At 42.2% G+C, this 19,469-nt stretch overlaps 1 protein-coding gene across 1 annotated transcript in view; it reads right to left on the reverse strand.

Annotated features, from left to right (window-relative positions):
* The window catches only part of LOC107752281 (Down syndrome cell adhesion molecule-like protein 1 homolog), a 155,334-nt gene that overhangs the window by 41,514 nt on the left and 94,351 nt on the right, over positions 1–19,469 (reverse strand). The window contains exons 4-8 of the mRNA XM_016568217.1: positions 13,014–13,160; positions 12,048–12,326; positions 10,074–10,349; positions 7,927–8,223; positions 2,040–2,315 (exon numbers count right to left, since the gene is read on the reverse strand). Of these exons, the coding sequence (XP_016423703.1) occupies positions 2,040–2,315; positions 7,927–8,223; positions 10,074–10,349; positions 12,048–12,326; positions 13,014–13,160 (1,275 nt within the window). The remainder of the gene's footprint in view (positions 1–2,039; positions 2,316–7,926; positions 8,224–10,073; positions 10,350–12,047; positions 12,327–13,013; positions 13,161–19,469) is intronic.

Here is a 19,469-nt window from a genome sequence, read left to right on the forward strand (position 1 = left end):
TTAAAGGGGTCATATGATGGGATTTCATTTTTTCCTTTCTCTTTGGAGTGTTACAAGCTCTTGGTGCATAAAGAAGATCTGTAAAGTTGCAAAGACTAAAGTCTCAAATCCAAAGAGATATTCTTTATAAAAGTTAAGAGTTAGCCACACCTACCTAAAACGGCTCGTTCGAACACGCCCCCACATATCTACCTCACTATGTGGGAAGATTTGCATAACGCCGCCCAAATGTTCACGCAAAGAAAGAAGGCGTAACTTTTATTCTCGCTGTAGTTTTGTTGTTGCCGCTGCCGCCATGTCCTGAAGATGCTGTGTGCTTCGTTGTGAAAGCGAAGCTACTTTGTTTGGTCTTCCAAAAGAGGACGATATCCGCTTCGTTATGCCTAGAGCTGATCTGTGCTGGTCGCTGAGGGAATACTTCAACTTAGTGCTGTGGATCGCCGGATTGGCTTTCACCGTTTTCACCGCTCCTTTGCCGGGACCGCCGTTCTCGACCCCGCCGCCTCAGCTCACTCTTTACTTCAACTTAGTGCTGTGGATCGCCGGATTGGCTTTCACCGTTTTCACCGCTCCTTTGCCGGGACCGCCGTTCTCGACCCCGTCGCCTCAGCTCACTCTTGCCCGGCTTCAGCTCAGGCTAAGCCGGGGCTTTCGCACACGGTAGGCCGCTGTGTTTTTCGTTGTGAAAGCGAAACTACTTTGTTTTGTCTTCCAAAAGAGGACGATATCCGCTTCGTTATGCCTAGAGCTGATCTGTGCTGGTCGCTGAGGGAATACTTCAACTTAGTGCTGTGGATCGCCGGATTGGCTTTCACCGTTTTCACCGCTCCTTCGCCGGGACCGCCGTTCTCGACCCCGCCGCCTCAGCTCACTCTTGCCCGGCTTCAGCTCAGGCTAAGCCGGGGCTTTCGCTCACGCTAGGCCGCTGTGTTTTTCGTTGTGAAAGCGAAACTACTTTGTTTGGCCTTCCAAAAGAGGACACAACTAGCAATCATTGGTTAAGTTGTACCCAACAGTTCAACCCAAATATTCAGATGTGTGCAGCGCATTTTATGGAGGACTGTTTCCTGGCAGAGTAGACTACAATGCTCGTGCTGTTCTGACTCACAGACTGTAAGTTTTCATATTTAAATAATTTGCCACTGATGATTCAAATGCAAGTTTTGAGCAGTGTAGAGTAGCGCTTGTTGTTTGCCATTTCTCCAATCCCAAATGCAGACATGGTTTTATGTTTATGTCCTCACTGGATGCAACAAATGCCTAGTTTATAATGGGTTTTAATGTTTTTGTCTCATCGCTCCATCACAGTATGGTAAGGGGTGTAACATTTCCATCACACGCTTGAGGTATTCGGCCAATCACAACGCACTGGATAGCTGGCCAATCAGAGCACACCTCGCTTTTCAGACCGATGAGCTTTGTAAAAATCGACGCGTTTCAGAAAGGCGGGGCATAGAGGAGAAACAATAATGTACAGTATGTGGAAAATAATGTGTTTTTTTAACCTTTTCCACGTTCAAAGTCACTTAAATTCCCTTTCTTCCCCATTCTGATGCTCAGTTTGAACTTCAGCAAGTCGTCTTCACCACATCTAGATGCCTAAATGCATTGAGTTGCTGCCATGTGATTGGCTGATTAGCAATTTGTGTGACCAAGCAATTAAACAGGTGTACCTAATAAAGTGGCCGGTGAATGTATATACAGTGGGTACGGAAAGTATTCAGACCCCCTTAAATTTTTCACTCTTTGTTATATTGCAGCCATTTGCTAAAATCATTTAAGTTACTTTTTTTTCCTCATTAATGTACACACAGCACCCGATATTGACAGAAAAACACAGAATTGTTGACATCTTTGCGTACCCACTGTATATATATATATATATATATATGTGTGTGATTTTTTTTTCTCGCTTAAAAGCCTGTGAATAAACAGCCCCAAATCAAATGTAGAGGGCCCTTCTCTTTTTGTTTTGTTTTGCTTGTGGCTTTTTTAAGGGGCAATTAGCATCCCCAAAATCATTAGCAGTAATCACTAACCTTTGACTGTGACGTAGACAGTCTGGCTAATGGAGAGCTGGGGTTGGATGAGCACGCTGCACAGATACGCCCCCTCATCCGCACCCTTCTGCACATCGCTCAACTTCAGAGTGCCATTCTCATACACCACCTGACGATGGTTGTCTGGCAACGGCGTTGTCCCGTCTTTGAACCACTTGATAGAGTAATAAGGGTAGCCAATCACACGACAGTTAATGAAAGTGTTGCGACCGGCCACAGCTGTGATATTCCGCATGGCCCGGATACTGGGAGGACCTGCAAGAGAGAGAAAAGAAAGAGAAAGAAAGAGAGAGCGAGAGAGAGAGAGAGGGGGAAACGGAGGAAGACAAAAAAAGAGGGAGAATGTGCCAGGTAGAAAAGGGTAAATGAGAAGATTGAAAGGAGTGAATGAGAGGGAGATGGGAGACCAGGTTTTGCATGGGTATTTGGGGTAAAGAAGGGAGAAATGTGGGCGGAAGAAAGGAAAAGAGCAAATGGTGGATGTGAAGGAAGGGGTTAGAATGCTCTTGGTCTTCACAGCAGAGAATGTGGTGTAATAGGTGTGTGCATCTACTGTTTCAATGTGTCTTGTACCGTATCCTTCATCATAGCTTAGCACATAGGCACATATCGTAGAGACGATCATGCCTTTAAATAATTTCAGCAAAGGTGTGTTTCTGTACCGTTAGCTTAATACGCCAAGTTAATGCATTTCATAGTAAAGCAATGTGTGGTGTAATCTTAACTATAAAATACTAACCTAATGTGTTTGTGTAGGCAGAGTAAAAATACAACATCACATTTCATAGCAACGTCCCAAAACACACATTTAAAGGATTGAGGACTGTGAGAGCAGAGGCCTTAGAATTACTTTAGCAAAACTGTGCCATGGTAAATCAAAGAGTTATGGTTGAATAGCTAAATGCTAACAACTACTGAATAGCTTTTAACAATAAAGGCTATAATGTTGTGCTGCTTGTGTAAAGTGTAAGGTCACACTGACAGCAAATTTATCATTAGAGCTTGTCAACTCGCCGTACTGCCCTACTGAAACAACAACAACAACAACAAAATATTAATAAATAAATATATATAGCTTGTCAGGTCAGGCTGGTCTGTTTTGGTGGCTTTGGGGTACTTTTTAGCATTTAAGTCCAGCTTAAACAGGTAAACACCATGTTAGCTAGGCTAGGAGATTAGCTAAGTCAGCTTCAACCAACTAAAGCCGGCAAAACATCTTATGTAGAAAATCAAGTTCATGCATTCATGACCTCTAGACTGGACTATTGTAAGGCACTACCAAGTGATTGTGCTGCGTCTTCAATAAACCCAAATGCAGTTAATCCAAAATGCAGCTGCTAGAGATCTTACCAGGTCAAGAAAATATGATCATACCACCCAAATTTTACAATCTCTACACTGGCTACCTATTAAGTTCTGTATCGATTACAAATAATTGCTACTTACTTATAAGGCCCCAAATGGTTAAGCTCTAGTGTACTTCTAAAACCAGTCATCTATCATGCTACAATCCATCACACTATTTAAGGTCGCAAAACTCTGAACTTTTGGTAGTACCTGTGATAGCAAAGTCCACAAAAGGAGAGTGTTTTTGCATTTGACTCCTAAACTCTGGAATAAACTTTCTGATAATGTTTGGGTCTCAGACACACTCTCTCCGTTTAAATCTAGATCAAAAACACATCTCTTTAGACAAGCATTCACATAATGCATCTCATAAACTTGTACTCTAGTATCTGATCAAATGCACATGATTATTCTTTTCTTGAAAAGTCAAGAACAGCAGCTATGCTAATTATTCTATATTTGCTTTTCTCTTTCTACCTCGGGATGCCCATCCCAAGATAACTAGACTGCACAGGCTCCAGTCTGGATCTGGCCTCTTGCGAGGACCTCAGATAACGCTAAGTCTGAATAAATAAACAAAACTCCCAAATTTTCCTTACATTGTAATTATTATGATCACAACATGTAGTCATTGTGTTCAATTAATCGTGTTCATTGTGTTCTGCTTGAATACATGTCATTAACTAACTGTATTATCGTAGAAATTTTCATTTCTGCTATATGGACATTGCTTTGACAGTCACCTCTCAAAACAAATTACTCGTAATTGTAATGTGGAGATATGCATCTCATGTAAAGCAGCTCTGAAATGATATGCACTATATGAAATGCACTATACAAATAAACTTGATTTGAATTAAATTTAACCTTAGGCTTGTTTTGATTGCTAGTACGCATTCCTGCTCAATCGTGAAGCAGATAATGTAAGCTCCACTGTCTGGTAGTCGCTGTGCATTTGCATAAAGTTTGCTTAGATTTGTCGCAAATTTTGGTCTCTAGTAACCTCACCAACTATGGCTGCAACTTACTCTGTTGCTGCAAATCGCTGTCAGTGTGAATGCCCTTTAATGTGATTAGCATATGCTAACAGCTTCTGGTTCTTTCTAGCATAACCAGTCATTGCCGAATTTGAAAAGGTTAGTAATGACCGATTCGTGTTTGTTTTGTTTTGTTTTCTTTGTTTTGGCAAAAAGAGAAGGCTGACTTCTTCAGGACTCTGCTCTCAGATCACACACGAGGATGGAGGGGTGTACGAACAAATGGATGGTGGGACACTGTGAAGATTTGAATGGCCAATGCCTGAAGATGCAGAGCAAAAAGAAACAGAAAGAGTCAGAACTGAGTCAAGGTGGCTTAAAAGTAAAAAAAAACAGAGGAACCAGAAGAACGAGAAGATGTACTGTAGAAGGACATTTTGTTTGCCTCAAAATGGAGGGTGGATCGGTTTATAAATCGTCGATGGGGCATATGTAGATTTTTTGCACACAAATATTCTCATCCTAACAGCCCACTCCTCATCCTCATATCTCTCTCTTTTCTTCTGTTGCTCTCTCTCCCTTTCTCTCAGCTCAGCGTGCGTTGTGCTTTGAAGTCACCGCTCTGACAAGTCAACCCTGATGTATTATTCAAGAAGACTGTCGCACAGTATCACTCTTCTCTCTTCTTCACAGTTATTCTCTGGCTGTCTTTCTATTTCTCTATTTTTCTTTTGTTCTCAAACATAATATATGAATGTATGAACTTAGATAAGGATCCAGACAGGAACTGAGCACAGCTATTGTGCTGTTCACAGGAAGAATGGGGCCTGATTGCTCACGGGTGTCTGTGTTTGTTAAATATTGTGTTGCGAAACGATCATCTCAAGAATAAAAGTGTGTGCGTGATATGGATAGGGTGTGTGTGAAAGTCAATGCTGACGGTTTTCATGAGCGTAATGTGGTCAAAATGTATTAGTCAGGCAGTAGTGTTTTAAGACTCTATGAGTGTGTCCATGAGCGTTGGTATCATTCAGCGTGTGTGTGCAACACTGTGGCTCCCTGGCACAGGGTCTCATTCTCACTGCAATGATTGTTCTGGCATGTCTCCTTAAAGCAGACAGATATGTCATAATTGAACATTTCAGAGAGCGAGAGAGAGGAAGAGAGGGTGTATTCAACAGGCCTGTCAACAAGACTCAATATCACTCTTAGTCTGAGGCACAGACGACACGCCCATGGACTGCCCACAGTCCGTTCACTGACCGTCTGATGCATAATATGCACAAAACTGTCTCAATCTTGCAAACTTAATCTGATTGACTGACTGAATGCAACTTTGAGAGCAATGGCACAATGGAATTTATCAGTCTGACTGGAAGTCTTTGTATACAAGGTATCGGGTTGATAGAACAAGTGATTCTGTGGATAAAATTATTACTGGAATTGTCAGTGTTTGTCAGGTAAGAGGCATCAGAATATCTTGAAAAGATATTCAAGGTCAGACTGTTACTCCCTTTCAAATGTACCAAAAAGTATCAGTTTTTTGAGGCACTTAGTACCAAGTTATCTAGGTAACCATGAGCAGAACTTTGAATTCCACTTTGTGAAATAATCATTACTCATTGCTAATCTAAAGATTGAAAAATCTAAGTCTAGAAAAATCTAAAGATAGTATTTAACATTGGCATGAAATTCACCCTATCTACTTTGTAAATGTATGCATCCCCAAAAATTACATAACTTGATAATAACTCGTCATAACTTGATTTTCCGGGGAAACGACAGACTTAATACCAGACTTCTCAACATAATTTAGTCCACTTAAACACCATCCAACCACAACTGACTACAAGTTTTCATGAATTTTTTAGCAAAACGGCCACATATCAAAATCCTAACAGTGACTGATGGATAAAATCAAGTCCCTGGTGTACATACTATTTCAATAATCCATACAGAATTAGAGAGGAAAAAAGAAGAAATCACAATATATAATAATACAGATGAAAACATTTAATCGCTACTTTAAATGCTCTTTTTCCCACTGGCCTTTTATTATGGTGTCTTCTAATCTTCTATCTTCTAATAATAATAAAAAACACTTCTAAACTACACATACAAATGAGCTGTGATCAGTCATATTTCGTGTTAGTCCACTCTGACTTGCTTCCCCATTTGTGTCCTCTTGTCTTTTGTCTGCTCCACTTCTCTCCTTTCCTCTACTTTGAGTTTTTCCTCACCTTTCTATCCTCCTCTCTTCTTTGAGTTTTTTCTTTGAGTTTTTAAGGGTGCAATAGGTGATTGTCTTCAAAAAAATTTTTTTGTTATGCTGGTTGAAAGTCTCTTCACATCCCGATAGCAATCATTAAGTTAAGTGGTCTAAATTTATTTATCTGTATTTATATATTCTGTGGAAGACGTAGAACCAAGAAATGTTCGTCCAATCAAAACGCTTGGCCCGAGCATCTTAATTTGCTTTCCTACTTGCCTGTCAACGTATGTATTAGCATACCTCTGCGCCCCCTGTTCGCGCAGAAAGGATACGTCATCAGCGCATTCACGTACGCTGTGCAGACAGAGCGAGAATGGCAGACAAACATCAACAACCCGATCTTCCTTCCTGGTATTGTAGTACTTTTACTAACTGTAGTATAAGTTTTCTCACTGGTGAATGATACATGAAGTAGCCCAGCGGTTCCCAATTCCAGTCCTCACCACCCCCCCTGCATATTTTTCAAGTCTCGCTTAGTTAACACACCTGATTCAGATAACCAGCTCTTTAGAAGAGAGCTACTTGCATGAACTGTGTTCCAGGAAGGGCGCGAGGACTGGAATTGGGAACCGCTGACGTAGCCTATTGTAGAAATGTTGTCTCTGGTATTCTGGACTGTCAGCGTATATGCGTTCAGGGGGCGTGGCTTTGGACGGCGATTGCAGAGAGGGTGGGACGTTCGCTTTCAGTGCTATCAGGCTAAAGTTAGCATTTTCCAAAATCTCCTACTGCACCTTTAAGTATTTTTCCTCTCATTTCTACCCTTCTATACTGTTTAAACTTGTCTTCTGTCCTCTCAATCTGGTTTCTTAGCTGACGTGTCTCTTTTCTCTTTTGGCGTGATGGCGTTTCCCTTCTGCCAGATCTCTACTCTGTCCCAGAACAGCCAGGACACCACACGTGTGCCAGCCAGCCGGCGACATCGAGACAGAGACACCGTGTATGTGTGAAAGAGAGGAACAAAGACTCAGCAGATGGAGAGACAAACAGGAGAAGTGGAAAGATACCGAGAACACAAACGGGTGATCTGACAGTGGAAAGAATGAGAAAACGCACAGGTGACAGCACTGTGATGAACAAACAACATAAGACGCTCCACCCACACACATACACACACCCACCCCACCCACACACATACACAATGACACTTGAGTTGATAGGAAGCGATGATATCTGGACTTGAGATGAGGTGGAGGAGTTCAGGGGTCAAGGGTCGGGGAGGTGGCGGGTTATAACCCTAAACGTCTGAGATTGAAAAGTAGACAGGCACCTCTTACGTTTATGCGCGCTTGGTACTCGGCGCTACCGGCCGAGTTGCGTGCGGCGCAGCGGTACACGCCCCCGTCCCGGATCTGGGGGTTTGTGACGTTGACGTGCGAGACAGTGGAGCCGTCGGAGAGCGTGTACTGGCTGGCCCGGTGCGCCGAGTCCCGCGCTACCGGCTCGTCGTCCAGCGTCCAGGTGATAGTGGGGGGTGGAGCGCCTTTGGCCGCGCACATGAGAGAGAAGGGCTCGCCAGGGGCTACTACGCGCTCACTGAAAGACGAGACGATCCGTGGGGTGCCGTCTGACAGGAAAAAGAGCGGAATATAGATAGAAGACTTCAGAATCTTTGAATGGTGCACTGCTGAAATGTTTATTTCATAAGAACAGCTCAATTTTTCAAGAGGAGTTTAAAAGTGTCACTAATGTTTTATGTCACTAATGTTGTCTTGCCTCTGAATGACTGAATGATGTGGAAAAAGCAAGTAATGTTGAGTGTGTTTAAATTTAATTAATAAAAATATAATTCTTCAATATTTAGTCTGAAGTTCATTTAATTGCATGCAATAAATTTAAATTGTAAAATTGCAAAATGCGAGTTTACTTATTCCAGCAGTATACAATCTGGGGACCCCTGCAAGAGGGTGCTTGAGGGTCCGTGGATAATTTCAGCTAAATAAAAAATAAATAAATAAACACATAATATTTATAAAATTATTACTGTTTGACTCTGCTTTCTAAAACTGTCACAAATTAATTTAGCACAATTATTTTATTCTGTTAGCCCTCATTTTTAATAGTCATATATTTTGAAATAATTTTGAAAATTGCTTATTTGCTGCAAATCACGGTCAGTATGAATACCCATTAATAATTTTTCATTTCAGTTGCTTGGTTTCTAATAGTTTATGTACAGCATATTAAACACCAAATGTGTTCTGCTGTTGCTTCGTGCAGTGTTTCACATTCATTAAAGGGTTAGTTCACCCAAAAATTTAAATTAGCCCATGTTTTACTCACCCTCAAGGCATCCTAGGTGTATATTACTTTCTCCTTTCAGAAGAATCCAATCGGAGTTATATTGTCCTTGCTCTTCCAAGCTTTATAATGGCATGGGCGAGTGTTTTCATTCAACATTCCAAAAGTCAAATAGTCTAATAAAGCGCATACATCCGTATTAAAACATACCTCACACGGCTCCGGGGGGTGAATAAAGGCCTCCTGTAGCGAATTGATGCGTTTTTGTAAAAACAAAATATCCATATTTAAAATAATATAAACAGTTTTGTTTAACTTCCGCTAACTGTCGTACGTGTGTTCACGAGAGACTGCCTTTCCGGCGGATGCCGCTGGACGTAGGTGTAGCACATGAGCGTGTGAGTCTCACGAAAACCAACATTTGTTTACAGGAGCAAAGGAAGCAAAGTTTCTTACTTTACCAAAGGAAAACCAGTCTCCTCTTGGCATATATCGAAATCCTCCGACATTTGTCTTTACAAATCCTTGTTTTGTACTTCTAATTTGTGACCGGTGTTTTGTTTTGTTCTCTCTCTGTCGCGCTTCCGCATTCGCCACTAATCACCGACGCGTGCGCTACGCTTACATCCTACGTCATCCGCCGGAACGGCTTCCGCCTACAACAGTTAGCCGAAGTGAAATAAAGGTGTTTATATTGTTTTAAATATGGATATTTTTCTTACAAAAACACATATCGATTTGCTACAGGAGGCCTTTGTTCACCCCCTGGAGCCATGTGAGGCATGTTTTAATATGGATGGATGTGCTTTATTTGACTACTTTTAGACTGTTGAACAAAAAGCCCGCCCATGTCATTATAAAGCTTGGAAGAGCAAGGACAATTTTTAATATAACTCCGATTGGATTCGTCTGAAAGAAGAAAGTCAAATACACCTAGGATGCCTTGAGGATGAGTAAAACATGGACTAATTTTCATTTTTGGGTGAACTAACACTTTAATGATTACCTGTTACTGAAAACATCTTGTAGTGCTTGTGTAGGACACAGTGTAACTTGCTTAAAAGTCATAATAATCTAAATGTGGAACTTTGATGTCCAAAAATAAATGTACACTGCAGAGTTAGAATCAGAACCACAACCTTCAGCGCTATTCCATTATCCACTCTTTCCACTCACCCTCAAGCAGTATGATGGAGAAGTCCTGTGCGGTCTGACCCTTGCGGGTGGCGAAGCACTGGTATGCCCCTGAGTGTCTTTTTTGGGCTGCCGTGATGAAGAGAGTCTCGTTGTGGGCTCCCTGGATGGAGAAGTACTGGTCAGGCACGATGGGTTCTGTGTTGCGAAACCAGGAGACGGTGAAGTGGGGCGAGCCCTGAACGGCACAGGACAGAATCACTGTACTGCTGATGCCTGTTTTCAGGTTCTTGGGGGATAATGTGACTCTTAGAGGCTCTGTGGAGAAAGAGAAAGTAAGAGTGAAAAATATTATTTGAGTCTGAGGGTAAAGTTTTGTCTAAAAATTTAAATGATGGTGTAGATAGATAGATAGATAGATAGATAGAGAACAGACAGACATACACATAGATAGAGAAAATGTCAGTGAGCAATAAGGCAGCTGGTGTTATGTGCTGGAGGCCTCTGTGTGTGATGGTGTGTGTGTCTGGGCATGTATGCGTGCGTGTGCCCTCCTCCCCTCCTGTTCTGTCAGAATCTGTGTGAGCACACCGGTGTGATGTGCCCACTGGCTAAATGTCCAAATGTCCACCCCACCTCCCCTTCCTCTATTCCCCTCTTCCTTTCATATTAAGACTCCAGCCAATACCATCCCACTGGTCTAAGATCCATCCCCAAGCCTGCTTGAAAACACACACACATTTCTGGTGGAACAAAGGTCAGACTGGAGAGGCCAGAACAGTCTTCATGTCCTCTCATATTACGTTCTCTGTAAGTCAACAAGAAGGTGGCAGAGGCCGACCAGTGTGCCAACATCTCTTAAATCCAAATGTGCTTCTCGTTTACTCACTCCCTGGTACACTACATTTGATATCTCTCTCTCCCTATAACACAGTTTCACAGGACATCTGGGGCAATAGATTGGTCCAACGGCCTGGTGATGGACCAACATAACCTGGACCCTCTCATTTGGATGAAAAGGTATGGACATTTCAGGACTTTGTAAGAGATAGACCAACAATTTGCTCCATAAACCCTTATAAGTGACCCAGATCCACTGGTCTCAAGGTTTTAATTCTTGGGTCAACCCTTCTACAGAACTATGAAAGGTGAGTACTCCCATAGGACAAGCCAAATCCCTGGGGCAAATGTCCTCATCCCTGTTCAGGAAGAAAAACCATCCCGCAGAGCTTAGTTTAAACTCCAATATGCCTGAGCCAGTTAATACATTTCCTTGGGTTTAGTTGAAAATTGCATGTAGGTTAATTGGAAGCAAGGTTAGAACTAAATCTACAGGAAGGTTGATCTCTTGGAAAAAGGATAAGGACACCTGCCATAAGTTTTTGGTTTCTGCTTTGGGGAATAGACTACGTGACTTTGAAGTTGGACATGTTCCTGGACCTTTTGTTAGTTCTGTAAGAACATAAAAGTCAAACAAACAGTTATAATCCTACTTTTACTGTAGGTTGAAAATAAAGATGTTGAAGCTCCAACCAGCTCTTTTCCCATAACTAACTTAAGTACTATTTAATAGGAATGTTGTTCCTGCACAATGATGTTGATCCAGGAATATGTCCTACTTAATGAAGCGAAATGGGTGATAAGATTCTGCCAAGTAGGACATGTTCCTAGATATTTAGTTGGTCCTGAAAGAAGATTCCAAGTAGCGAACAAAATCCTTTCTCCATTATCAGACTCATAAGAGTGATGTCTAAGGTCCTCTCACAGCCCTGAATGCCTAACCTTAAAATCCAAGTTCAAAGGAATGTGGGACCTACAAGGACGTTGATCAAAGAACATATCTTGCTTGAATCTATGGCAAGGTGAAGGTAACTTGGAACTTTTGAAAAGCTTGTCTTTTTCCCTCACCAGCAGTTTATTGGTGACATCTGTCATCATTTACTCCTGTCCTATCACCAGTCCCTCTTCTTGTACCTCCCCTCTTTCCCTTTTGCCCTTTATTTCTTTTCTCCTCACCGATGACATTAAGGTGTCCTGTGACCTCTTTGGAGCCAAAGCTGTTGGTGACTTCACAGATGTAGTTTCCAGAGTCTTCCAGACGGAGGTCGCTGATTGTGAGGCCGGTCAGTCGCCGTGTCCAGCGGGAGTCTGCAGGAAGTGGCCTCCCATCTTTCAACCAGCGGATGGTGGGGTTGGGGTAACCGGAGGCGATGCAGGGCAACTCTATGCTTCGCCCCACTTGTACTTCTCCTGACTGGAAACTGTCCATCACAGAAGGCGGGGTTTCAGTGGGGTCTAAGGACAGAGATATAGTTCTTTAAAAAAGACCAATCAATTCTTGCCAATTAATGTATAGTCATTTACATACATAAGCCTTAAAGCTACAGTAGCAAAGCTGCCCGATTAATGGTCTGATAAGTGGAAGAAAATGCTCATGTTAAACAAAATTACAGCTATTTGTTCTTTAAAGGGGTCATATGATGCTTTTTTAAAGATCATTATTTTGTGTATTTGGTGTAACAGAATATGTTGACATGCTTTAATGTTCAAAAAACACATTATTTTTCAAATACTGTACATTATTGTAGGTCCTACCTACCCCGCCTCTCTCAAACGCTTCGTTTTCTACAATTTGGTTTTGAGACTTTAGTCTTTGCAACTTCAGGGATCTTATCTATGCACAATCAGCTTGTAACACTCCAAAGAGAAAGGAAAACTTGAAATCGCATCATATGACCCCTTTAAGAACCATTGACTAACATCATAAATAGACTTTAGGGAAGACATATACAGTTAAAATGTAGGGAACACTCTCTTTAAAAATGAATGACATAAATTAGGATCTCAATGCTATTTCTCAAAGAAATGTATCCAAGACAGTAACAAATCCAATTATGAGAATATGCTTAGTGCATTAGGATTGACAAATATGACAAAGATGTGTCAACTGCCCAGCAAACTGACATAAACCCACATGCTCACCCAGCACAGAGAGACGAGCCCCGTTGCTCTGCCTGGTTTCTCCGCTGTACTTGTGCTTGGTGATGCAGCGGTAGGTAGAGAGGGCATCCTCTTTCTGAACATCAGATATGTAGAGGGCCCCATATGATGTCAGGAAAAACCTGTTACCTGAAGAGAGAGGAGAACAGATGATATGTACATTGATTTTATTGGCCGACAAAAAGAAGATTTTCAAAAGTCCATTTAGTACCAACTTCATATGCAACTCTTCAACCACAGATCAGTTATTCTATTCAGAATCCGTCATTAGACTTTTACAAAATTCCAAACCGTTATAACTGGTTAAAAAAAAAAAACTGGAGTTACAAATCATCCAGAAATATGTTTATAGTCACCACATTCAAAAACTAATATGAATTTGTGAAGGACACAGCAAGTAATCCATTACAAAGTAAGAAAGAGAGAGTGTTTTAATATTTGATGTGTATGTTATTGTAACAGTATATTACTGTCACGGTCACTTCACATCAGCGATGCCTGACTCTGATTTATCTGTACATTCACAAAGGCTGTATTTTACAATGCAGCACTCACCCAGCAACCAGAAGTGTGTGAATGCTTCTCTTTCACTTTCAGTCTTTTTTTATTCAATTCAGTACATTTTAGCTGTGAATGTTTCTGACACAAAAGACTTTGAAAATTCACAAATAAGATGTTTGATGTACTGATTGTGTGTGTATTTGTTTTAGAATTTATATACACATTATTTGAATTCAAATTATGAGATAAGGTTCTAAATTGTTTCTCCTTGGGGGCAAAATGCCTTCTCAGGTTTGTATACATCATCAGGAACATATAAGAAGAGGTTGATACTTAATTTAAACAACTGAGAAGTCTCCTTGCTATAAAAGAGCAACCTAAAAGCAATAAAATGTTCCTTTGGGATGACTTAGGTGTATTTAGAGTGTAAAAGCAGAGTTTGTGTGTGTTCTGCTAAACTGCACATCCTGGACACAATAACAACAGCAAAGTATGTCAGTGTGTGAGAACAGCCAGTCAGTCCCTGTGTGTGTGTGTCCTAGTTTCTCCAGGCAGGCAGGGCATGTGGATTGGGCCAACCGCACTGTTATGAGAAAACTAACTGAACTGGAAATATAAAAACTCACAAAACACACTCTGTCTGACACAAACACAGATACAAACACACTTTAAGAACAAACCTACATGTGACTCATTAAAAATGTGAAGATGTCTTTATATATTTATGCTGAGGTATCATTAGTTGACTGCCATGTGTCTTGTTTATCCCTCTATATTAGGACACACTTGTGCATTCAAAACTCACTCAACAAGACACAACGTTCCTATAGAAAGCAGGATTACCCTGTGGGAAGAAAGTGTGTGTATGTGTGTGTGTGTGTGTGTGTGTGTGTATGTGTGTGTGTGTGTGTGAAGGATGGCGATCGATGTGTTTTATGGCTCGAGAGCTTCATCCAATGCAGATTTATGAAAGTGGAGAGGACAGGCTTGACTCGGCAGCCCACACACACACTCCATCACTATAACAAGCAGCTCACACACACACACACACACACACAGATAGTAGCTACAGACAAACAAAGACAATGGCTGGAAACAAAGATAAATTCAGCGTGCGTCTGTGTGAATGTCATGGCCATGTGATATGACAATAAAATGAAGTATGTGCACACAGCATCGGCTGTGTGTGTATGGATGTGTGATTATTTGCGTCACAAAAATATATTGCTGAATGAATATTCATACAACAGCTAAGCACGAGCACACGTGTGTGTGTATAGGTGTGTGTGTGTAGACGTAACACAGTGTCTGTGTGGGTATTGTTGTCACGCTGAGTGCTAGGCCCGGCAAACTGTAATTTAAGAGTCGGCCCTCGCGCTTCAACCTGCATATTAAGCCTTACAGGATAATATGCACTTGGTGACTTTAACCCCCTACAACATCAGCGCAACACTGTCACAACATTTCACCCGGAGCGAGAGACCAGGGAGGGAAAGAGAGCGAGCAAAAGAGAGGTAGTCAGTGAGTAGTTTTGGTTTAATCGCAGTCACTTGGATCTTTCTCATTGTGAAGACTGGTAAATTAAATATTAGCAGCCAGGGACACAAGGTCTGTCTTTCTCTCACTCGTTTTCATTTTCACTCTGCCTTATTTTTTTCTTTGCTGTAAAATTGTTTTTTATTTTGGCCTTATAAACTAAAATGAGGAGGAGGAATGGCATAGGGAAATGTTGCAAGTCATATTCAAACCCACACTGTCCATATGAGCACCAACGCCAAATGCACTGCTAAGCCATGGTTCCAACATCTTAAATGTCCTTTATTTGGGTATTGTATTTTGCTTGTCAGAACAGAGCACATGCCTGTCTGCAGGGCCACTGTTGGCCAAATGGGTGCCCTAAGCAGAATAGTATTGTTGTGCCCACTTCCTCAAAAAAAATAACAAATAAAAAATCTACTATAAGGGGTCAAAATAGAAACACCTACTATAAGGGGTCAAAATAGAACTTTAATCAAATATAAAAAAAAAAAAAAATTGTAATTCAATTGTATTATTTATGAATTACAATTGTAGCTCTAGACAGTTACCTATGGCTATGATTTTATTAATACAGTTATCTGATTGATTTTATGGTCTCAAGCATTAAGAAATCACACAAAATAAAATTAAGCAGTTTTACTACAATAAAACCATGGTTCATTTTAAAACCACGGTAAGGGTTGTGATGTCCACATGTTTTTGTTGAAGAAATTAAAGAGGCTGTAGCATTTCTATCACAAAAAGGTGGCCAAAAAATTAAAAATTAAGTGAATATTTGAATTAAATGTTTGGTCAATATTAAACAAGGATTTGATCGTCCTGTAAGTGTAACAAGAGCAATTATTAAGCCTTTGGTGCCCTTTGCAGGCATTTGTAATAATGTAAATTGGTTTATGTTGTATTACATTATTTATTTTAACAGTGTTATTCAATGAAACCATATTTAAACCATATACCTTATATTGCCTCGTAGTTTTTATATAATAAATTTTAAGTCATGGAAACCAGAATATTAAGTCAGATGTGTTGTTGGTGGTGAAATTATTACCGACATTAAAACACGTTACTAATGTCAACAGTCCAAAACGTTTCACAGGATTATGAAAGTAACATTAGTTACTTGAAAGTGATGCACGGGCTTCATCTCAAACTTTTTTTCTGCGCTGATGTCTTTTCCCTGATATAGCCTAGTTGTCCATTAATTATGATGATCATTTGTATTCAGCCGCAAACATGAGGTGAGAGCGAGCGCGGGCCAGATGCGGGAATGGCGCATCAAGTGTGCTTATACTGCCTACTGCGTTCATCATAAAATGCAATTTTTATAATTATAAAACTGCGTACTCTGCGTATAGGGAGCGGCGGTACTCCCTGTCTGTGTGTGACTGTACATAAGACATTTGACTTCACAGAAGAAGTGACCCACTGGGTGTACATGTTTAAAAATGGAGATTGATGGATTGAAAGAGAGGCAGACAGAGCTATGGACATATTAGTCCCACATCTCCCTGCGATCAGTTCTGTTTGGGAGTGTAGATCAATTCTTGTCTAGTCTTCCTTCACTTTGAGGTGTGTGTGTGTGTGTGTGTGCGCATGGAGGATTAGAGGGGGCATTTAAGGTCTGTCTAAAACAAGGGCTTGAGTGTACCACACACATACACGGTTCTGTGGTAGTGCTGAATTGTGTAGCGTGGGCAGCCTGGGGCATCATGTCAGACCGATGGAAGAAAAAATATATGGAATTGGATTTATGTGTGGAGCATGGCAACCTTCCAGTTACATCTCACTCTACACAGACTCCCAAAGGCCAGAGAAACACACTCACACACACATAAAGAGAAAATAGGTTTGTATACATGTTCGAGAATGTGTGTTTTGTTACAGGATGTCAGGAGGGCAGGCAAACTCTCTCGCTCTCTCAGCACAGGACTGTGTGAGTGCAAAATCTGTTCTAAAAATAATACCCTACCGGAAGTAAAGCCGCCATTTTCCTGCCATCATTTTCAAGGTAAAAAAGAAACAGAATAATAGAGGATATGAATAGTAATGTGAAACACACAACAGTGTGGAAAATAGAACAACAACAAAAAGAAAATTGTAACGTGCGGATGCCAGGAGACTCTGAGGAAGGGGCGGAGAACGACAGAACGACAACAGAAGGGAAAAGAGGAAGACACTCACGAGATGAGAGAAGAGAAATACCGAAATATCACAGATAAAAAAAAAGAGAGAGACAGTTGGAAGGAGAATTTGTGATGACAGAACGAAAGACACATGAAGATAGAGGGAGAGAGAAAAAAAAGAGATGTCCAACTTCAGCCAGTGTTCTCTAGTTGTGCTGTTCTTTAGCTCCTGCTGTTCTCCTCGTCTCCATACTCCAACCTTCCAACTCACTGTTCTTGAGAACCCCAATCACATATGAGTGGGGAGCTCTGCGGCCACGTTCACACAGTAACAGAACACGGTTGTTACTCCTGTATTTGAGTCGTTAATACAGTTGCATTCACACGCAGATTGGTTATTTACCCATACATTTTCAAGACTCACAACCTTATTTTTGGTGAGCCCCTGCTGTGTTAGTGTGACCAGAGTGGATGTCATTTAGTGTGAGAGAGCCACTTGGTGGACACACACGTCTTGTATGTGTTGCATGTTTTTATGTTTGGTTTTGGAGATAGGAGCTGTCATTTGAAGGTTTTAGATCAAGGGGAAAAAACTCAGTTCCTGGAGGGCCACAACACTAGTTCCTCTTCAGGAACTCAAGCTGCGTTGGAAAAAACGCTACGGGAATGCCTTCTGTGACCACGCTCTGAATCACATGTGAAATCAGTCCAATAGCTGAGCGGGACGTCACGGGTGGGTGATGTCATGACCAGGAAGCTATAAAAGCACGTGTGGCGGAGCCGGCGTCAGCTTTCTGTCATTCAGCGAAGCGCTCTGTGTGTGTCAGTCATATTTATTGTTGTCTGTCAGTTGTGAATAAGCTCCAGCTATGTCTAAGGTTCACGTTAAGACTAAGCATTTCAAGGGCAAGAGCAAGCCACGTTATAGGTTGTGTGTTCCTCCCTGCCCACATTTCATCACTGGTGGGGAAACACACAGCCTGTGCATTATTTGCTTGGGAGCGAAGCACGCAGAGTCGGCTCTCGAGGGGGCCGGCTGCCCGCATTGCGAGTGTCTCCCACTGCGTACGCTTCGCTCCCGGAGGGCTCTCTTTGAGGAGGGAGCCTTCGGCAGCGTTCTGCCAACCCTGCCGGTGTTCCAGGGCGCAGCGGTCTCCAGCGAGCGTTTCTTTCAGTTTCAGCCCGGCGACGTAGCGACACTGAGAGGCTCGCGACCTCTGCGGAGGCCCCCAGAGCAGCTAGCCGCTCTGGGCACACCAGAGATCAGTCTCGAGAGACTGGTTCCCTTAGTAGATTATTTAGCAGCGTGGAAGCTACTGCCAAATGTATCTCAATGGGTCCTGCGTACTGTAGAAAGAGGCTAAGAATCCAGTTCGGTTCTTGTCCGCCTCGATTCAACGGGGTCAATCCCACTCTAGTGGGTCCCGAGCAGGCTCTGGTATTAGAACAAGAAGTGCGCCTAGTGAACCACTCAGTCATGCGACTGAAGTTCAGAATACTCACACTCAAACAAGTCGTGTCTCAGATAAAGGTCCGAGGACTGGTTTGTCACAATCGATCTAAGATGCGCATATTTACATATCTCCATCCTTCCTCATCACAGGAAGTTCCTGAGGTTCGCTTTTGTTTTTTCACTTGGGCAAAGCTTACCAATATCATGTTCTTCCTTTCGGCCTTGCACTCTCACCCCGTACTTTCACGAAGTGTGTGGATGCTGCTCTGGCTCCGCTGCGACTCCAGGGCATCCGCATACTCAACTACATCGACGATTGGTTGATTTTAGCTCGTTCAGAGCAGGTAGCGGTTCAACATCGAGATGTCGTTCTCGCTCACATGAGAAAGTTGGGGTTAAGACTAAACGCCAAGAAGAGTGTGCTTTCTCCATTACAGAGGACCACCTATCTGGGTGTGGTGTGGGATTCAAGCACGATGCAGGCACGTTTGCCCCCTGCTCGGATCGAGTCGATCCTCACTGCAGTCAGTAGAGTGAAAGAAGGCCAGTCACTCACTGTCAAGCTGTTTCAGAGACTGCTGGGTCTGATGGCAGCTGCGTCCAACGTGATTACTCTTGGCCTGCTGTACATGAGACCCCTACAGTGGTGGCTCAAGACCAGGGGGTCCTCCCCGAGGGGAAACCCGCTTCGCATGTTCAAGGCCACGCGGAGATGCCTACGTGCCTTAGACATGTGGAGGAAACCTTGGTTCTTGTCTCAGGGCCCGGTGCTGGGAGCTCCTTGTCACCGTGTGACGCTAGCGACGGACTCACCCCTCACTG

Source organism: Sinocyclocheilus rhinocerous, unplaced genomic scaffold, assembly GCF_001515625.1.
Source record: "Sinocyclocheilus rhinocerous isolate Xijiao unplaced genomic scaffold, SAMN03320098_v1.1 scaffold1012, whole genome shotgun sequence".
Taxonomy (NCBI): domain Eukaryota; kingdom Metazoa; phylum Chordata; class Actinopteri; order Cypriniformes; family Cyprinidae; genus Sinocyclocheilus; species Sinocyclocheilus rhinocerous.